Genomic DNA, 20,632 nt, shown 5'->3' on the forward strand with positions numbered 1-20,632 from the left:
TACTCAGCTTAGCCTACACATTAATGATTGCATCATTTGAATGATGAGAAATTTGGAGATTCATATCGGACTTGAAGCATTATATATAATGGTGGGAAAGGGATTACATTTATGAAACTGCAAGATAGAATAGAAGTCCAGTTCAGGTTGAATTTTTCATGGCCACTAGGGTAATCCGTGGGATCTGCAGTGTGGCTTCCCGTCCTTGCAAGGGCAAATTTAACTCTGTAATTGGTGAACTTCTTGCTAGATCTTAGAACTGCGAGTCATTTCTATTTACTGTACGACAGGACAATTAATTAAAAGCGTTCAAATGTGCGGATGGATATGCTTCAGCTGTGCCTTCACGGTGACCGGGACTTATTCTTTAAATAGACTTTATGAAGATCCTGATTGGCTGTCACTCCGAAAGTGGGGACGAAGGGGGAGTGGTTAGTGTTACACTCATTGTTAAAATTTGCTGAAAATGTAAATGAAAATATACAAAACTCGGCTACTGAACCAAAAAAATAATAATTCTAAAAGATTTTTTTCTTAGGAGCGCTATAATTGAGCCCGCAACAAGGGAAAACATTTCAATGAGGAATTAATTGTATGAATAAAAGTTTCATACTTATTTTCAAATATCATACTTATTTTCAAATATCAAACACTAAAACACGTTGCATTAAATCGTGTAAAGCAATTCAGTATAGAAACGTAATCTAATACGTCAATAACAGTTAAAGTGATGCAGGGTTACGTAACAGAAGGGTGCTTCAAAATAGCAACACCATAAAATCTCATGCGTTCTGTGAACGGTCAAAATATAAATAAAAAATAAAACAAAAAACACACATACGGAAACACACAGCAATGAAAAATGTCCAAATGTCACGTGCGGATGTCCGTTTAATTTTAAATACTTTATTTCTTTCTTTTTTGTTGGTATTTGCAGTTCTAAGAACACGTTCTATGACCACAACACTTCTCTTCGATTCAAATGTAGCACTTCGTGAAGTTGCCATAATACAACATCCCACCTAGTGGTGTTTGTGATTATTTGAACACGGACCATTTGTAGAATAAAAAGTTAAAACTTTTTGAATATTGAAAACAATATTTTCCAGCAAAGAACGTGGTCAAGTTCAATAACCACTTTAAATTAACCAATATCCAGAATGGTACCCTGTCCTCGAGCGGACATTTCTCGTGGCCTGATTTCAAATGGTTACTTGGCTCACTTGTGCCAGCCATAAACCAATTTCATTGGTTCTAGAAGGGACGGTTAAGAAACTTATGCTGTAATTAAACTTCAGGCGTATCATATAGGTTATGCCCACAGCCACATTTTTGTGACTTGCTTGTAGTTGGTTTACATTATTTGCTCAACTTGAAAACTTATAAGCTTGACAGATATTGCAGAACCAAAAGCTGTATATATATTTTTTAAAAAGTCAAAATATAATTGAGATAACAATGTATGGCAACAAATACACTATTTTTATACTGATATTCTTAAGCAATAATGTAAAAATGGACAATGTGCCAAAAGAATCGCATATGCATAAAACTTCAATTGTTCATTACTATTATTAAAATGTGCATCCAGGGAAAACTGTTACCATTAGTGACACCAAGTGGTGAAATCGTGCAACTGCTTTTGAAATATGGAGCATCTGCTCTTTCAGATACCTGGTTCCATCCAAAATTGACTGAGAATTACAAATAGATTCTCATGGCTGTTCTGATTTTCTGCCAAGTAAAACAGTGAGGCAGTTATTACGCCTCTTTTACTGAAAAAAAAACTTGTGAATGCACTTACTGGTTCAAAGCAGACTAAAAACTTTAAAAACCAAGGGATGTTAGGAAACAAATGTTTAATGCTTGCACGAGAACTCTTTATTCAGGGAGGGAACAACATTGATAATCAACAGCACACAAGTCCTTCAGCACTGACGTGCCATCACTTTGTATGACTCAAAAGCGACCGCGGCAGGTATGATGTGCAGAGATGGGCACGTCCAAAAAAATAAAATAAAATAAATAAATAAATAAAAGATCTGCAATCCATAATTCCGTAATGAACGTAAGTCAGAATCAATACCATCAGCGCACACAGCAGCACGAGTGTGTAAATGTGTTGACAGGAAAACAGAGATTGGGCAGACAGGACAGAGCAGCTCTCCTACGAGCTGCTGTGGGGGAGGTAGCGCTGGCCTCCTCTCAGAACTCGTCTTGCTCCTCCAGCTCCGCATCCACAGAGTCCGCGCCCACCTCCTCATAATCCTTCTCCAGGGCCGCCAGGTCCTCGCGAGCCTCGGAGAACTCCCCCTCCTCCATGCCCTCGCCCACGTACCAGTGCACGAAGGCACGCTTGGCGTACATCAGGTCGAACTTGTGGTCGAGGCGGGCCCAGGCCTCGGCGATGGCGGTGGTGTTGCTCAGCATGCACACGGCCCTCTGCACCTTGGCCAGGTCTCCCCCCGGCACCACAGTCGGAGGCTGGTAGTTGATTCCCACCTGAGAGAGAGAGAAAGACAGGCAGCACATAGAAGGGGAAGGGGGGGGGGATGGTGCTGTTATACTTCTTCTCTTTTTGCAGTTTTTCAGACAAATACATATTTATTGTAATTCTGGCCAGCCTGAATCTGTGTTGGAGATTCCGTTACGGGTTTGGACACAAAGTCCCATGGAGACACAATCTGAGACACGCCCTGCTCCAGGGTGGCGTGAGCCCTCAAGACAGAGCTGTAGGGCTCGAGCACACCAGTGGACAAGGTGTAGTCAGCACAAATGTGCATTTTTAAAATGCCAGGATCTTCAAGGAGGCACCTGCGTGCACAAATGCCAAAAATGGGCATTTTGACTGGTAGATTCTCAAAAAGAACATGTGACCCAAATCTTAAATATGCATCAAATATCCTTCCTCCGTGGGAGCTTTTTTTGTGGAAGATTTTGCAGAAATCTGAGACATCACAGGAATTATTTTTGCCCAAATTCACAAGAATGCATTAATGCTGATAATGATGAAGGCATCCACGATGGTTATTCTGCATGGTTTTAAAACTGCACTCGCCTTGAAGCCGGTGGGGCACCAGTCCACAAACTGGATGGTTCGCTTGGCCTTGATGTTGGCAATAGCGGCGTTGACATCCTTGGGCACCACGTCGCCGCGGTACAGCATGCAGCAGGCCATGTACTTTCCGTGGCGGGGGTCGCACTTCACCATCTGATTGGCCGGCTCGAAGCAGGCGTTGGTGATCTCGGCGACCGACAGCTGCTCGTGGTAGGCCTTCTCGGCGGAGATGATGGGCGCGTAGGTGACCAGCGGGAAGTGGATGCGGGGGTAGGGCACCAGGTTGGTCTGGAACTCGGTGAGGTCCACGTTCAAGGCGCCGTCGAACCGCAGCGAGGCGGTGATGGAGGAGACGATCTGGGCGATGAGCCGGTTGAGGTTGGTGTAGGACGGGCGGTCGATGTCCAGGTTGCGCTGGCAGATGTCGTAGATGGCCTCGTTGTCCACCATGAAGGCGCAGTCCGAGTGCTCCAGGGTGGTGTGCGTGGTCAGGATGGAGTTGTAGGGCTCCACCACGGCCGTGGACACCTGGGGAGCCGGGTAGATGGCGAACTCCAGCTTGGACTTCTTGCAGTAGTCCACAGACATGCGCTCCATCAGCAGGGAGGTGAAGCCGGACCCCGTACCCCCCCCAAAGCTGTGAAAGATCAGGAAGCCCTGAAGCCCAGTGGTTTGTTCTGTCTGAAAAAAAGAGAGAAAACCTTTTTTTATTTGACATTCTTATCAAGATAGCTGGGCCATCAAGGACAATAATGCATTCAGAGCAGGTAGAAATGTGTCTGCGAGGCATGAGGGCAATTGGAAACCTGACAGCAAAAACACACAGCATCCAAACAATTATCAGCTCCACACTGTCCCATTTGATGGATTACGAGTGACCTATCCACCAGAACTGGAGTGGTTTGTTTTTTTTTGGGGGGGGCAAGACTGAAACTTTTTCAGTGTTTTATCTATTTTTAGGATTCAGCGAAAAAAATACTAAAAATAAATAAATGTTTTAATTTATTTCTTACAAACACAGACAGATTGAGCTACTACACAGCACACTTCATGATGTAAATGTGACCAGTCAACTATCTGTAGCCTAACAAAAAATAGAGAAACATCATGTTAATTTCACGAATTTGTGCTGTATATAGTTAACCCATACAACCCAATATCATTGTGTGTTCTCTAGCTGTACGTGGTTAGTTTGGACAGGCAATATGACTGCACCCACTGTGAAAAGGCCTACCACACCATTTCACATATGCACAACGGGAGCGACTGCAGGTCGTCACGGTTTAACGTGACAGCTGAAATCACCCGGTGTGTGGGAGGCGGCAGGCAGTGTATTGCAGTAAAGGCCAACCTGTATCGCCAGTGCTGCAAATAATATTACACACCAGTTTGCGGGTGCGCTCCAGGACTATGTCAACGATATCCTTCCCAACGGTATAGTGCCCTCGGGCGTAGTTGTTGGCTGCATCTTCCTTGCCCGAGATGAGTTGCTCTGGGTGGAACAGCTGTCTGTATCTTCCAGACCTGACTTCATCTGTGAGCGAAAAAAAAATTGTTTACCAAAAGCACTTCCGATCAGAACGTGGGAAAATGGGTGGTTTAGGAAAAAATGTGTTTCTGAGTCCAGGTTCGTCTCATTCTGATTTGAAGTTTCCTTAAAACCAAAACTTCAAATCAGAAGAGACGAAAATGGTTCAATGCTACGCTAATGAACGATATAACTTATATAACTTAGCTAGCTAGCAAGTTTATCTACGATTCCAGTGAGATTTAAGGACGACCAGCTAAATATACAAACCCACGACTGTAGGCTCCAGGTCCACGAAAACTGCCCTGGGAACACGCTTCCCAGCTCCCGTCTCGCAGAAAAAGGTGTTGTAGGAATCATCCGAGCCACCAATTATGGAATCGTTCGGTATACTGCCGTCAGGCTGGATTCCGTGTTCAAGACAGTACAGCTCCCAGCACCCATTGCCTATCTGGACTCCTGCCTGACCCACGTGAATGGATATACACTCACGCTGCAAAACACGCAAATTGTTGGGGATGAAACAAACAGACCATTTAAACTGTTGACAAGTTCTACCACTGAAGCCATGTCCACTATATGTGGCCACGAAAACCTGCCTGCAGAGCTACCGATAACTTACTACTAGCTAGATATAGAAAAATAACACGTAACTAGTAAAGAAAGGGTGCTTACCATTTCCTCGTTGAAATCTGTAACTACAGTGCGCTGGAAGGTAAGTTTTGTGACTAAACTTTTGGTTCCAGGGCGATTATATACCTATTTTATTTCATGTCTTCTGTTGGCTTTTGAATCCTGACGTGTCCATGCCAACTAAAATAAAATAATAAGCTGCGCTTGTATTTGAAATCATACTTCACAACACTCGAATTGTGAAACCACTGCGATTGGTCAGAGTCATAAGGGGATAGAATCTTCAGAAGGTATTATAATGGCCGAGAAGAATGGAACATCGTACTGACGTTCGCTGCGCACTGAGGCCTGCGAGCGCCTCCAGTGAATTTCCCTCCAAACCTGGAAATGTCCGTTTTTTTCTTTCATATGAATAAACTAGGTTATTTTATTTATTTATTCATGTACAAAATGGCATACAAGTTACCCTTTTACTTTTACGTAGATAAGATGGGAAATGTTGCCTATCTTTGTTTATATGATGCTCAAGGTTAGCTGGCCACATCAATTGCAATGACGCCTTCAAGAAAGCTCGTAGTGAAAACATCCTGTTTATTCGATTATTCAGAATTTGCACTCCAATAAATAAATAATCACCAAGAAGCATCTTATCGATCACTTTTTTTGAACCTAACATGTCAGACAATAAAACTTTTTTCTGTGCCCTGGTAATTTACTATAGGGCCCATCATACATATTAAGAAATTTTAATGAATTAAATGTTTTTTAAATTAAATATAGACTTGAAGCAGATCATTTGTACAAGATTTTTTGGGGAAATGACTTTTATAAAAAAAAAAACAAATACAAATGGGAATGCAGTTTTGTGAAGGACCCTGTGCAGTCAAAACTTTAATGGTTAAACACAAAGGATAACAGAAAACAAATGTAATTAAGCCTATTTTTCCTCAGATGATGTTTGAAATTCAGTTTTTTTAAAATCCTGAAATAGGTTCTTATGCTGTGCATTACAAAAAGAGTTGGTCAGAGATTTGGGGCTGGTCTGCCTATACGTTCTACTAACGTTTGAGGACCACGTTGCTTACGCAAGCAACAGTGTCATTTACATTTTAACCAATTAGCAGTGCTTCTGTTTAGCCTGCAGCCAATCAGAAGTGAACTTCAAGAGTCATTACCGAATGGGGACAGGGATCACACTGCGTTCAACCTCAGACTCAGTTGTTCAGAAATGCCATACTTCACATCAATCAGAAACTCAGATCTTCTTGTTTATATATTTGGGGTCGGGGAAAGTTATTGTTCTCTTTCTTGTGTAAATTTAAGAGGGAAAAAAAGCCATTGCACAGCACAGGGACTTCAAAAACCTAACTTTGTTTAGCAGGAGGTTTTAGTCCAGTATGAATAAATAATTGTAGAAGCGACAACACCAGAAGCTGGTACAGCTATATTCAGTCTCTCTTCAAAGCAGCATTGTGCTTTACTTAACAAAGCAGTGGATTCTGTGAGCAAGTGTCTTTATCTTAGCGCGCACAGTTCTGTTTCCCCAAAGGCTTATAAAATAATCTTTTGAAGAGAAGTGCTACAAAATTCTTTCCCTAGCTCCCTACCACACACACACACACTCAAATTTTATTTTAAAATCTTCCTTAGACACAGACAGAAACTTTGAAAATAACAAGATAATACCTCAGATTTGAGCAAATTTTAATATTCTTTCAGTACAGACGGCATTAAGCAGCATGTGTGCATCCAGAGGTTAGTGGCGATATGCATTCTCACTGGGGGGATGGGGGGATGGGGGGGGGGGGGGGGGGGCTTGCAGTTCTGTACGCCTTCGTTTCAGTCAGAGGTAACGTAAGGCAATGTGTACTGCTGCATCATTACAACAGAAGCCACAGGCTAATGTCGCATCAGCAATAAAGCAGTGACACCCACACCAATGCACATGTCCTCCTATTCCCCATATGACAGACATAATGTCTCCTCTCAGTTAGATATTACATGTATTATATGCACTGATACATTTGATGCACTTTTTGGCAAATGTACTCAACCGCATTCTGTTTTCTGCCAGCAAAGCTTTAAGGGGCGGGAGAAAACCCAGAGGATGTCTTCTGGATTAGACAGTTAGACAGACCAGCTGAACTGGCAGTGCCATCCGACAGAGCTCCAGGAACGCTGCGGCTCATTCGATTGGTCCTGCCAACTGCCAGTCTTCCACAGGGAGAGAGGCAGTGAACAGCTAAAAGCAAGAGTACAAACGCTGTTAGGCAAAACCCAAAAACGAAGGCCAAGCAACAGGGCTACTTATTGGACTTAATCTATTAACTGTTTCAAATAGAGAATTGGGGGAAAAAAGAAAGCCATTCAAGTAGGAGTTATCGCTTTCACTTACACACTGTCTTCCATTTCAAGGGAATGAGTAAATGATCGAAAGGTACAGGAAAGAGGGAAAAACACCTCAAGTCAATCCGCGGATGACAGGGAAACGAGGGACCCTGCCGAACAAGCCCCACCCCATGCCCAAAAAGGAGTTGGCACAAGCGGTTCTCGAGTCCCCCTTCCCCCCGCTCTCATTGGTGCTGCCCACTGTCCGGGTGAACCATCAAGCGTGGTTGACCCTCTCCAGTGCCACGTAGAAGCTCTTCTTCTCGTCCAGGCAGTGCCAGCCGATTGGGCCGATCTCACAGTCCGCACAGATCAGGTACTTGACCTTGCCCACGTCCTTGGTGAAGCCCACGTTCTCGAAGGTGTACATGTCATCCACCAGCCAGTGTGCTGTTAGCGTGTCCCCGTCCACGGTCCCTTCCACCTGGCTGATGCCCGTCTTCTTCCGCATAGAGGGCAGGAACAGCTGGTTGGCACAATGGTGTCAATTGTTAATAAAAACAGCATTAATAAGATAGGTGCTTTGCAATGAAAACACAATGTTTAGTTGTTATACCCAAAAAACGAAAGGAATACAGTGATAATTAGTCTGTTTCATTCAGATTTTCTACTGCCCACTACATAAGGATCTGAACCGAAATCCAATGTATTGGTCTTAGAGACCGTGTTAATTACCAAAACATGGCACATCACATTTAATCAGTCACCTCTACATCTGTGTTTGCCCAGTGATAACAATACTCATTATTAACATAATAAATATTTGTTTTTAAAAACATGTATTATTCCAGGAGTGAATTTGAAGTTAAGACATTACAGAACTGATCCATTTACATGCTTATAGGTTTATTTTCTTATGCTTATTTGGGGGGGAAGTATTAATCTTTATCTTGTGGCAACATAAACAGTAAGGGGAAATGTGATTACACTGTGTAAATTATATCAAAGGACTATAATCACAAACATCCACGTCCTGCTGAAGAGACGGCAGTTGCAGAATACGCACGTCGGCCGCAGCTCACAATTGGCTATAGGCTACAAAACAAGCTGAATCGTGCAGGATTTAAAACTGCAAACTCGCCACATTACATGGTCAGGCAACTTCGAAATAAGTACTAATGACATTTTACGTACAGAGCTTCAAACGGAATGGCGACAGACAGACACACATCCAAACAAGCGGGCAGTTTAGCGAGCTAGCTGTACCCACCTCCTTCTCAGCAAGTACAGCCACTCCCGGACACAGAACCTTGGAGCCACACCGCTGGCACAGCACGGACTTGGCGTTTTTCCCGTCCTCAGACACCAGCTTGGATAAGTCGGCGCATCCTTCATCACCCGAAATAGTTCCACAGTCTTCCATTTCAGTTTGTGTGGTTTATCGATGGGTAATTTTAAACGCCAACCTTTTTTGTAATTTTAACGAGGAACTGCTACGTCGACGTCGTTTTGCTCTCACCAGCAAGTCTGTCCTGATTAGTTAATTCACTTGCTGCTAAGGAATCAATTCGTTCGTAGTAGCTAAGCGCTGTTATATAGAGACACTTCACTACATCTGATTAACTTTCTGGGTATATTTCATACAAATATATGAGAGGTTTTGTGCGTGGAACAGCATCGCTAGCCTGGCTGACTTGACAATGCTAGTCGAACGCACAGCTCCCCCCTTCCGTCTGGAAACGAATCCTATTTTGTTATCGGTTCCGCTGTGATGACCGCCTTCACTTTCCAGTGGACGCACACAACATTGATTCGCCCAAGAGCGAGTTATAAGAAATGCGTTACGGATTATGCACTGTATATTGAATAGCACGCCCTGGGTGGTCTGTAGGTATTGGTTCTACTGATTGTTCATAGCCTTAGTCTACGGCAACTGCGTATGACCATAATAATAGCCCCTGCGAAAGAGCCCCACCAAACATGACTGAAGCCAGGACAAGTAGTGCCTTTTCATTGGCTTTTACCTGCAGTTACCATACTGGCAGGTCAACATTCTGTTGTAGATTCAGTCTAAGCGCAGGGAAGGAGGGATGCTTACACTGTAGTGCAATAGATGATTTTATGGTAAATGTCTTCGGTCACAGAAATGTAATGAACCAATACAGTATATGGAATATATGTATATTCATCGTGCAGTGGTGCCCTCTAGTGCTTGAACTGAGACAAGACATTGTCATCATTCATTGTTTTATAGCTTTTCCATTTTGGTCACGGGGGCCATTTCATTTGAAAAAAAAAAAAACAGACAGTTCAGACTGGCAGTAGTGGCAGTATTTTTTTTTTTTTTAAACCATACATTCCATGCGTAGTTAGTTGCCCAAATATATTCCCTAGGAACAGTTTTGCACTTCTTGCTTGTGCTTGTCCTTTTAAGGGTGGTGGTGAAGAAGATGCAAATATTGCAACAGGACTGGTAGAGAACCACATTTTTCCCCCCACAGTGACTCCAGACAGTTTCCCAGTTTTGCACTGATAAATATTTATTATAACATAGTACATTTAAGTGAACAAGACTCTGATATATGACTGTGCAAAAGGACCCCACTCAACATGTGTGCAGAAATGGATGTCTTTGCCTACACCCAACCTGAAGCTAACAAACTTAACACACTGCAATTGAAAAATTCTTAATAATAATAATGAGTTTGGATACAGTTGACCCCATCTTGTGCCAGAGTAAAAAAAGGTTAAAACAAAAAGAATGAAAGAGAAAATAAAATAGTTTCAAACATTTTGGACCTGGCTGTTACAATATTAACCCCTCCCCCACTACCACCTTTTTTTTTCTTTTTGTTTTTTGAAAGCTATTTCTACTGGCCTGAGTAATAGGAATATTAACAGAAATAAATACTTATCACAAACTACATGATTTAAAACTTGCCAAGACTTTAGCCATTTTGTTCATTGCTTCATTATATTTAATGATACATAGTCGTTACTTCACTATGGATGAGAATTCAGCAGAGGCTTTCATATAATGATGATGTCCATCAAATATTACTACTACTGTGCATACGCACAAGAAAATATTAAAATATGCAAAACCTGCTAAAATATGTAAAATTTGCTAAAATAATTATAATGCCAGATTAGTGTGACTTGTGCCAATTCACTGACCTCAAGGTTAATCAGACAACGTAAGCTTGGACATTTCACAATACTTGCTTCTCTACGTAAAATCAAATGACTCCATTTTACAAGATGGCTATGGACCTTGTGGTCTACCGGCATTCTAACGCTACACAACTTTGCCATATTTCATGTCAGCCCAGCCACAGTGAAGCTGGGTCATTAAACAGTGTGAAGTGTGTACTTTAAATGACTAAGAACTTCTGGCAAGTTAGAGGGCCAACCTAAAGTGTTGCCACTCCCAAAGTAGGAGTTATATCATTGGATCTTCGTGTTGCATTCCCTATGTAGGAGTTATATTATTGGATCTTCGTGTTGCATTCCCTATGTAGGAGTTATATTATTGGATCTTCGTGTTGCATTCTCTATGTAGGAGTTATATCATTGGATCATCATTTTGCCGTTCTCTGTGTAGGAGTTATATCATTAGATGGCGTTCACTAAAACCCGTCACTACTCTGCATTATTTAGCGAAGGTCCAGGTCTGCTTACTCAGCTCACATTTCACACATTCTCAGTTTCCATGACTCCACACTCACTGGAGGAACACTGTGTTCACTACCAACAGCAGAGTCCAGCCAACAACTGCATTTCCCCGAGGACAATGCCACACTTCTGAATCTTACCTATGATAATGGTATTCTTATTCTTATTCTTCTTATTATTATTATTATTACTGCAGGCCTCTAAAGGCCACGTGCACTGTTGGTTGCCATCACTCAAAAGACCCTGTGCAGTGATTTTAATACCCTTTTTACAAGTATGGAATATAATGAAACAAGATCATGTCAGTCAATGGATGCACACATGTACAGTAAATGAAGGTGCCAGAGGTGACAAAGAACCTTCTTAAAAACAGTGGTCTGAATGCCACACCAATACAAAGGATTGGGCCATTCCAGAGAAACCTCTGTCCATCCATGCCAATAATTTTTTTTTTTTTGCCAGTTACAACACAAGTAATGCCCTTTCAGGGGGTTTAAACATAGACAGAGATTGTCATCTTTAATGTCCACATAATTTTGCTTCACCTTAACCAGCATGAGAAACGATTCATCACAAACGACTGCACAAGGTCTTTAAATTTCAAGTCTGTCTTTTCCTCCTCTTCTTCAATAGGGTGAACCAAACTAGTATTTATGTAACAAAAGACACCTGGTTTTTTGAAGAAGATAAACAGCCTAAGAGGCTAAACACAAAGCCGTCTCCACCACTGGAAGGTGCAAATGAGTCTGCTCCAAAGCACTGATCCTGAATCAGTTCGTTGTTTTCTCCTACACAACAACATTTGTACAATGGCTGTAGAAATGGGTTTGGATAGACTGATCCAGGACCAGCTGCTGACGGGCAGAAAGCTCACAGGGCAGTCCCCCCCCCCACCCCCCACCCCCCACCCCCACCCCCACCCCCACCACCACCACCACCACCACCACCAACCCCCACCTTGTACGAAGAGGACCGTTCTCCCAGGGATTACCAAGTAACTGCTAAACTACTCCTGCCTGCCAAAGCTCACCAGCGGTTCAGGGGTTAACATTATGGGTGGAGCCAGATAACCGTCTCCCACAAAAAAAGCAAGTCCGTCGACGCCCCCCCCACCACACTCCACAGGAACTACAGCAGAGATTTACACCCGCAAAAACACCTAATCCTTATACATATACATTTATATTAGTTTTACAGAGTTAACAACTTTTAAAATCTGTTCCCCCTGTTTCGACAATCGGTCGCCCTTTATTTGATTGTCCCAAACCGAAACGGAACCCCAGGAGGGGGCGGGCCTTCCTTCACGCCCCTCTCCCCCCCCCCCCGCCCCCCTTAGAGCAGCGTGTCATCAGTACAGCCCCCTTCCAGCCCATAACGGAACTCCTGCAGGTTCGAAACGCCGTAGAAGTGGATGAAGGCTGCGGCCACGACCAGGACATGGAAGATCTGGTGAGACTGGAACTACAGGGATAGAGCGAGAGAGAGAGAGCGCGAGGGAGAGAGGGCGAGAATACAGGGTCAAAGAACATGGCATGGGTGCAGCTGACATACCCTACCAGCATGGTACAATGAAGAGAGCTGGTCACATGACTGCAGACTGCAGGAGGGCGGGGCTTGATGTCAAACCTAACCCACCCTGTGAAGTCCTAACCCCCCTTAGGCCAATCTAGAGATTCCAAAGCCAGACCCAGTTCAATGAGCCCAGCCCCAGCCCCAGCCGTCAGGCGTGTGCGTGTGTGTGCGAGTGCGCGTGCGTGTGTGTGTGTGTGCGCGTGCGCGTGTGCGTGCGGACGGACGGCAGACGTACCCAGATGTCACACTTCCCGGGGAAGTAGCGCTCGGGGATCCTGGCGGCGTAGAGCCCAGCTCCTGTTATGTACATGGCGCCCATCAGGTAGAACCAGCCCATCTGGCCCACCGTGGTGGCCTTCACGAAGCCCTCGGCTATGGTGAAGTGCATCGTAGGTACAATCCCGCTCAGTCCCAGGCCCATGAAGACTCCTATGGACGGGGCAGAAGGGCCCAGCAGGGTGGGTTTGCAGGGGGGTCACCAAACACACCAGTTTCTCACCCATAAATGGGTTTCTGCATGCTTAATACGACTATGGCAGATATATTTGTTTCATCAAATTGTGGCTATTCACTCTCATTTATATGACATTTTATTATTTTATGGCATTTAGAAAACACTTATCCCGTCCATTTATACAGTTGGATATTTTACTGAATCAATTCAACAAAATATTCAACTAAGTACTCAATTCAAGACTAAGTACTTTGCTCAAGGGTACAATGACAGTGCCCCAGCTGGGAATCCATGCCACAGCATTTGAGTGACAAGCCCAGTTCCCTAATCCCCATATTACACTGCCGCCCTACCACACTCCTTTTAATCTTCACTGAAGACAATCAAGTTCGGTGAGTGAGTCAACCAACCGTTTGATTTGTTCATTTGCTATCGTATTGTATTGCATTGGCTAGGTACTGGCAATTGCATTCACAATGTGCCATGACAATGACTGCCTAACCTGCAAGCAAAACCACAGCGGAACCACAGTGGAACCAAAGCGAGACTCCAGGGGAACCCTGAACTGACCTGCTCGGGTGGGCCGGTGCCGGGGGGTGGAGAAGCGGTCCCATTGGGCCACGACGATGGCGGCGATGCCGAGCACACAGACGATGCAGAGGTAGATGAGGCGTGGCTGAGGGGAGCAGTAGAAGGAGTAGTACAGCCAGGGGACGAAGGAGCCCATGATCAGCAGAGCGATGCCTGAGTAATCCAGCCTGAGACATAGAGATCACTGTCACTCTGGAGGCCCCGGGGAGGCCTTCAAATGTAACCAGGAGCCCTCAAACGCAACCAGGGCACCTAGGGGCCCCTCAAACACAGCCAGGGCACCTCGGGGGACCCTCAAACACAAACAGAGACCCTCAAACACAACCAGGGCACCTAGGGGCCCCTCAGACACAGCCAGGGCACCTTGGGGGACCCTCAAACACAACCAGGACACCTAGGGGCCATTCAAACACAGCCAGGGCACCTAGGGGCCCTTCAAACGCAAACAGTCCCTGGGACCCCTTCCAACTCACAACCAGGGACCCCTAAAACATAACCAGGGTACCTGGGGGCCTTTTAAAATGTGCACATTTTACCCAGCCAGGCAGCTGTGCTCTCTCCTAAAACCATACGGAGCCTAAAATAGAAGAGAATACACACACACACTAATTACTGCCATCTTTCAAGTCTGCAGAACGGGAAGGGCACCCATCCCATCACAAGGAACATCGCCACCCCGCCCTGCCTCTGGGCAGCAGAGTTTGGCGGGTGTACACTGGCAGCTCCTGGGTGGGGGGCGTGTCTTACTTGGAGAAGGTGCGGGAGACTTTTTCGGAGTGGCAGTAGACGGTGTGGAAGAGCCAGGAGAAGCTGAGGCACAGGACGGCGCTCAGGAAGAACGTCCCAAACACCACCTTCTCCTGCAGGGGCGCGGTGAAGGACATGTTGGGCCGCAGCATGGTGAGCGTGCCCAGGAACAGGAACAGGACCAGCCCTGCGGATACACAACACACAGCGGTCACCTCCCAGCATGCACCTGGAGCAGCGGCTCATAGGTCCCCCTACGAGGTGTGCGTTGCCCCGTGGATCAGAACTATCATGGTTCCATTTTGATGGCAGACTTCTGGGGCCCATCCACACACTGGAACAGTGCCTTAACAGGATCAGCCATGGCTGTTGTCTAGATCATGGAGCAATCAGCCGTGACCGTAAGCACCTGCAGTATTAAAACTGATTTTTTTTTCCTTTCTTTTTTTAACACAAAGACTCTGACTACTTCAAAGACACCCAGGGCGGTTGCTGGAGCAAACATCTGCAAGTTTCTGCAAGCAAGGGCAAACGTAAACACGCGTGCGTTCCACCGTGTTCCTGACTCACCCAGCAGGTGTGTCCAGATGTTGCCGGTCTCCGTGTGGATCCGGAAGATGCTCCCGAAGCAGGCGCGGAAGGAGGGCATGGGCGGGCGGTGCCCGTGGAGCAGGTAGTCGTTGTCCTTCAGCCACTCGGGCAGGACGTGGTATGGGATCACCCTCCAGCGGCCTTCCCAAACCTGGAATAACAAACACCCAGTCACCCTGTACGGTCTCTGCCAGCGACCTTCGCAAACTCCCACCTCCAAACACCCAGTCACCACCTAGTCACCCTGTACGGGGTCTACCTGTGACCTTCCAAAACTCCCACCGCCACACACCCATTAACCCTGTACGGTCTCTACCAGCAGGCACAGCAGGGGTCACGGGTCCTACCTTGTACACAAACTCCTCCATTTTCTCCATCGCGTGGTGAGCCTGCAGGGGGAGGGTCATCCCGCGCCCCCCTTCATCTTCATCCTCCTCATCATCAGGGAGGGCAGAGGCCTAAATAATTAGCGCAAATCAAACAGACGTTTGAGATACACGTACATAAATCTAACCCAGTTTCCTTCATTCGCCCAAATCTGTAAGCGTTTGTAAGCCAACCGCACCTCCGCTGTGACCCCCTCCATCAGAGGTCCCAGCTCCGTCAGCTCCACGTCCTCCAGGGCGGGGCCATCCTCGGAGATCCGGCACTCTGCATCGCTCGCTGACCCGTTACGGGCTGACATGGGAACCGTCCGCAGCCCCTCAACCCAGCCCCTCGTCCCGCTGCGGCCAGCCGCTCCCAGCCTGGTCCGATCCCGGGCTGCGGACGGGAACACGCGTTTAAATCAGGGGTCTCCACCACGAGACACAGGGACCAAAAGCGTTTAAATCAGGGACACAGGGACCAAAAGAGTTTAAAACAAGGACCACCATCATGGGACACTGGGACCAAAAGCGTTTTTTATTTAACCTTTATTTAACCAGGAAAAACCGCATTGAGATCGAAATCTCTTTGGCAAGGGGGACCTGACATGAAACACAAAGTTACACAGTTGCACAAGACAGTAAACAAACAAATTACAAACTTCAAATAAAGAAAGAGGCAGCAGTGTAACAGTAGGGACCTCCATCATGTGACACACGGACCAAAAGCGTTTTAATCAGGGACCAAAAGCCACATTCAGACAGTCACGTTGCTGCGTACCTGTGAAGGCGTGACGATGATCCTGCGAGTCTCGACTTCTACCACGCGGGTAATACCCTGGAGAATAAACAAACATCAATGTGATCAGACACTGCATAATAACCCCTGCCACTTGGGGGCGCCATCTCCCTTTGCATTTCAACTCCTTCAGCTCACAACATGGAAAAAAAATTCTCACTGACATACAAACTTGTACTTAAAGATTCTATGCAGCTAATGAGATCAGAGTCTGAAGACTCACAAGGAACGTAAATCAATCAGAGACATACATGCTGGGGGTACTGAATACTGTACAAAACCCCTCAGATACACCAAACGGTGCATCAAGGTCACCAACAGCAAAAAACCAAAACTTATCACATCAAGGTCGCCAACTGTAAGAAACCCCTCCGCAAACCAAACAGTGGAAGTGTCTGAGTGGCGAAGGAACGCGTGCAGTCTTACCCGGTGCTACTGGAACGGGATTAATTTAACGAAATCTCGGTCATCTGATTCCAAAGTAGTGTTTTAACCTTTCCACTGTGCTAACGGTTATGCACAGACTGCTGTCCGCCAGTAGTTTGGCTTATACACATCGCTATCTAACTTGGTAGATGCGGACATGTCTTTCGCTTGTTTAGCCTGGATAAACACAATTGTACATCCTGATATGACACTAGTGTATAGATGAGTGACTAGGAAGTGCAGACATCCTGAGGTCTGTGTGTATGTTAGGACCTTAAAACTGTTAGGTGTGCAGTGGTAAGAGTCAAAGAGGAAAGCCAGATTCAAAATGAATGCAGTTTATTGTACAGTGTGTCTAGTAATAATGAAATTAATGCTAAATGTGAGAGGTGAAATGGCTATACACCTAAATTGATCATTGATAAGGAAACCGTGTTGACGAGTGTCCTCATACCACTGCACGTTTCCCCTTATATACAAAACGATCAAAACAAAACTCTACGTCATCAAATAAAGACACAATCATGGCAAAAAAAGTATAGATCAATAATCTATCTGTACCTCTGTAAGCATATCACACCGGGTCAGCCTTTGTATCAGGCTAGGTGCTGACCCATAGGTATCAAGATTATTTTAAGCATTTTTAAAGCGCAATGTTTGCCTACAGATTAATACCAAGTACAAATGTCTTTGTCTATTGCAAAAAAAATAAAATGGTAACCTTGAACTAATTTTAACAATCAATATTTCCATTCCCCAGAGTCAACTCTGTAATTCTTGCACAGTCCCATTAAGAGGCCCCGTTGGGACAGCCGGGGTAGACGTAGCATCAGTTCAGTTGTTTTTCTTCATTAAAAAATGAGACCATTTTATGACGAAAACAGGCCATTCAAGACTCTACACTTCACATTTAAATCCTGAACAATATTAAAATGCTCATTTGTCTTCATAAAGGGCCAATCCACAGAGCCAGGTAGCCTGCTTGATCTGTTAGGGACAGCCATACTTATTTACCCTGTCCCCAGGTGTGTTCTGTCCCATCTTACAGCAATGTCTGCCCTGTCTCTTGTTACATACCCATTCCGGTGTTGTGAAGGGAGCTTGTTAATGAATGACAACTATTAGAAAAAAAGGGGCAACAAAAACAGCTTAACCAAATATAGATGATACAACAACTGTGCAGATCACAGATCTCATTTCAACTTTGGGGGGGGGGGGGGGGGGCGGGGGGCAACAAACAGAAAATGTTGTTTTGGATTTTTTGGGCACGTTCACAAACAGTTCCAGCCAATACTGGGGGGGGGGGGGGGGGGGGGGGGGGAGGCACCATTTGACCATCTGAAGGACAGGCTTGGACTCGGTTACCTCGCCTAATTGTCTGCTTCTGTGCACAGAAGAACAGGTGGGACAGCAAACAGAGGTCCACATTCATAAAAAATGCATTGCTTTAACCGAAGGGGTCAAAATACCGAGCAGTATCAGTTTCCACGAGTAAATATTGCTCTTCGCCGAGGTCAAAGCATTTTCCACAGAAACGATGTGCAATTCACACGAATAAACACCTAATCGTTTATGCCATTTAGGTGAATTTAAACAATTGTTCGTCTTTAAAAACAACATAACACATGAAATACGTACAGTTATCGGAAACTGATGAAGGCACCTTACGGTAACAGTTATTAATGTGAGCTAAATACAATTCATACAATAAATCTGTTAAGTTGCAAACATACGCAGCTAGCTGCTATGGCTAGCTAATGTTACTGACGAAAAGCAAAATATTGTCAGCCGCCGAAATGCCAGTCGAAGTTTAATCTGACCGACATCTGTGTAAGTGTCAATACACATTAAGATTCGAATGTTTACAGTCGATTAAAGGTTTGTATCGTTTCCGGTTTGTATGAATGGTGTTATTGTTAAGTTCAAGACAGATTACTATCAGCCAAAAATCCTTTCAACCAACAGCAACCATGATATGCGCCAGCTCAGCTCTTATCTGCTAAAATATTGCTCATTGTCCCGAAAGTCGGCAATGTTAATAAATGAAAACGCCATTTTTTGTTGTAATCTCAACAGCTCCGTCGAGAAAATGAAAATAAACTCTTGAAGTGTCTCATTGTCTATTTCCCGTAGCCACTGTAGCTAAAGCTAATCCGCACTCGAGAACATAGGTAGCAGCTAGCTGGCTAACAAGCTAAGCTAACGGTAGATAGCGACCACCGAGCTAGTGACTATAATTACTCATCAAAAAGCCCCAATCGACCTTCTGACAACTGACATATTAACCAGTTACAATTGCTATCTTTTTAATGTTTGTTCTATCCGTTTGTACAAGACTATCTAGTCTTTAAATTGTCCAGGCTTACCTGTTTGGATCCCACCCGATTCTCGCCGAAACACAAGCGTCTGGTCCCCTGTTTCAGCTTCCGATCACGGGCGAGCAGAAACGCGTTTCCTCTGGTTTTGGGATGTCTCGTAAACAAAGACCCAGGAACTCCATCTGCTGGTGAAAGCGACTCACTTCAGGTTATTAAATCAATGGGGTTCTGTTTGCGCAGAAAACGCAGCTGTAATGAATGGGAAGATTGGGTGCAACTTGAACAAATATAACCGAGCTGGCAGTTATTAATGCGTTCCAATTACTAATTTATTTTCGAATGCCCGTTCACAAAAACTTCGGCCAATCTCACCACACATCACTTAAATTAAGCTGTCATATCCTTACAAATACGGTTTGTCTCGTTTCATGACAAAAATGAACACATTAATTTATTCTGGATTGGGAAAACTCATATGTTCCTGAATATATTAACACTCGGATATACAGGCCCAGGCTTTTTGTACATTAGAAGTCCACTGGGAATGTCCTTCATCATAGACACGGAGGAGACATTTGAACATTTACTGGCTCCAATAGACCGGAAATAAACTGGCTGCCTATCAAATGTACTGCATGTCAATATAAACCCCCTCCCCCGTTGATTGACTGCAAGAAGGCAAGCAGGACATGAACATTTAGCAAACCTAGCTCCATGACCTCAGCTAAACGCTAAGTCAGCACCTTGTCCATTAAAGACAAGGTTAACCCACAAAGGACACCAGCCACTTTAAAAGATGGCAAATTGCTTTTGTGTTGACTTGGCACTTATAAATGTAACATACATCGTCCAATAGTATATGTGCGAGATTAATTTTTCTGTTGAAGATAAAAGCAATCAGACCACTTCACATTTAGTATCTGATGCCTGTCTGAGAACCAAGCTGTGTTCACTTTCACAGGATGTGCCTGACATTGATTTAAAATAATAATAAATGGGGAAAAACTAAATGTGTGTGTGTGGTTAAAAAAAAACAAACAAGTGTATAAAATGCATCAGTCTGACCAAAGGTTGAGCATGGCATTTGAAGGTTGGTCCTATAACACGTCTTCGCCGTAATTTTGCATGTGTCTGGAGCCGATCGTGTTTCGGCACGCGTACTCCAGCTTGTCCCGCTGGAGGGTGTTTAAAACAGGCTGGCTCAAGTCAGCGAGGCAGGAGAACCCGCATTTCTGCACAAAGATGGCTCCCAGTCACTGGTAATCTCTAATCCTAATCCTGTTTGCAGTGACAATTGTGTCTGCCAGAATAAAACCCAGGGTTCCACTACCTCCTCCACTTATAATAATAATACATTTTATATATAGCACCTTTCATACAGAGATGCAGCTCAAAGTGCTTTACATAGTGCAATGAATTTATTAATTAAACAGAATGTAAAATAAATAATAAAATAAAATGGCATGGTAACTGAAAGGTACAACGTACTGATTTTTGTACAGGGTCTTTCAAACAACAGCGCTTCTCCCCGTGAAGTTTGCAGGTTC

The 20,632-nt window shown here is 44.6% G+C and overlaps 3 protein-coding genes across 3 annotated transcripts; all 3 read right to left on the reverse strand.

The window, feature by feature from the left end:
• Positions 1 to 1,858: 1,858 nt before the first annotated feature.
• On the reverse strand, positions 1,859 to 5,992 carry LOC118211835 (tubulin alpha chain, testis-specific-like). The gene is made up of 5 exons (XM_035389346.1): positions 5,262 to 5,992; positions 4,857 to 5,079; positions 4,444 to 4,592; positions 3,059 to 3,739; positions 1,859 to 2,502 (listed from the first exon to the last, which is right to left on the reverse strand). The coding sequence occupies exons 1-5, from the start codon at positions 5,262 to 5,264 to the stop codon at positions 2,206 to 2,208; spliced, it is 1,353 nt and encodes a 450-aa protein (XP_035245237.1). The 5' UTR covers positions 5,265 to 5,992; the 3' UTR covers positions 1,859 to 2,205.
• Positions 5,993 to 6,906: 914 nt separating this feature from the next.
• Positions 6,907 to 9,513, reverse strand: rabif (RAB interacting factor). The gene is made up of 2 exons (XM_035389349.1): positions 8,818 to 9,513; positions 6,907 to 8,073 (listed from the first exon to the last, which is right to left on the reverse strand). Exons 1-2 carry the CDS (start codon positions 8,968 to 8,970, stop codon positions 7,825 to 7,827), a joined length of 402 nt encoding a protein of 133 aa, XP_035245240.1. The 5' UTR covers positions 8,971 to 9,513; the 3' UTR covers positions 6,907 to 7,824.
• Positions 9,514 to 12,384: 2,871 nt separating this feature from the next.
• adipor1a (adiponectin receptor 1a) lies at positions 12,385 to 19,270 on the reverse strand. Its single transcript, XM_035389347.1, has 9 exons — positions 19,134 to 19,270; positions 16,324 to 16,380; positions 15,743 to 15,939; positions 15,525 to 15,635; positions 15,157 to 15,328; positions 14,587 to 14,773; positions 13,819 to 14,006; positions 13,030 to 13,223; positions 12,385 to 12,683 (listed from the first exon to the last, which is right to left on the reverse strand). The coding sequence occupies exons 3-9, from the start codon at positions 15,860 to 15,862 to the stop codon at positions 12,555 to 12,557; spliced, it is 1,101 nt and encodes a 366-aa protein (XP_035245238.1). The 5' UTR covers positions 15,863 to 15,939; positions 16,324 to 16,380; positions 19,134 to 19,270; the 3' UTR covers positions 12,385 to 12,554.
• Positions 19,271 to 20,632: the final 1,362 nt, after the last annotated feature.

Source organism: Anguilla anguilla, chromosome 13 (genome assembly GCF_013347855.1).
Source record: "Anguilla anguilla isolate fAngAng1 chromosome 13, fAngAng1.pri, whole genome shotgun sequence".
Lineage (NCBI taxonomy): Eukaryota > Metazoa > Chordata > Actinopteri > Anguilliformes > Anguillidae > Anguilla > Anguilla anguilla.

Bases quoted from the DNA above. Each gene is read 5' to 3' on its own strand.
- rabif (XM_035389349.1), bottom strand. From the start codon at position 8,970: ATGGAAGACTGTGGAACTATTTCGGGTGATGAAGGATGCGCCGACTTA. The intron at 8,074-8,817 runs GTGGGTACAGCT...TGTGCCAACCAG, and splicing joins CTGTACTTGCTGAGAAGGAG to CTGTTCCTGCCCTCTATGCG.
- adipor1a (XM_035389347.1), bottom strand. From the start codon at position 15,862: ATGTCAGCCCGTAACGGGTCAGCGAGCGATGCAGAGTGCCGGATCTCC. The intron at 14,007-14,586 runs GTAAGACACGCC...TCTATGTCTCAG, and splicing joins GTCTCCCGCACCTTCTCCAA to GCTGGATTACTCAGGCATCG. The intron at 13,224-13,818 runs GTCAGTTCAGGG...CCCCGTCCATAG, and splicing joins GCACCGGCCCACCCGAGCAG to GAGTCTTCATGGGCCTGGGA.
- LOC118211835 (XM_035389346.1), bottom strand. The intron at 3,740-4,443 runs GTGTGTAATATT...TCTTTTTTTCAG, and splicing joins TGGAGCGCACCCGCAAACTG to ACAGAACAAACCACTGGGCT. The intron at 2,503-3,058 runs GCGAGTGCAGTT...TCTCTCTCTCAG, and splicing joins GGTGCCCCACCGGCTTCAAG to GTGGGAATCAACTACCAGCC.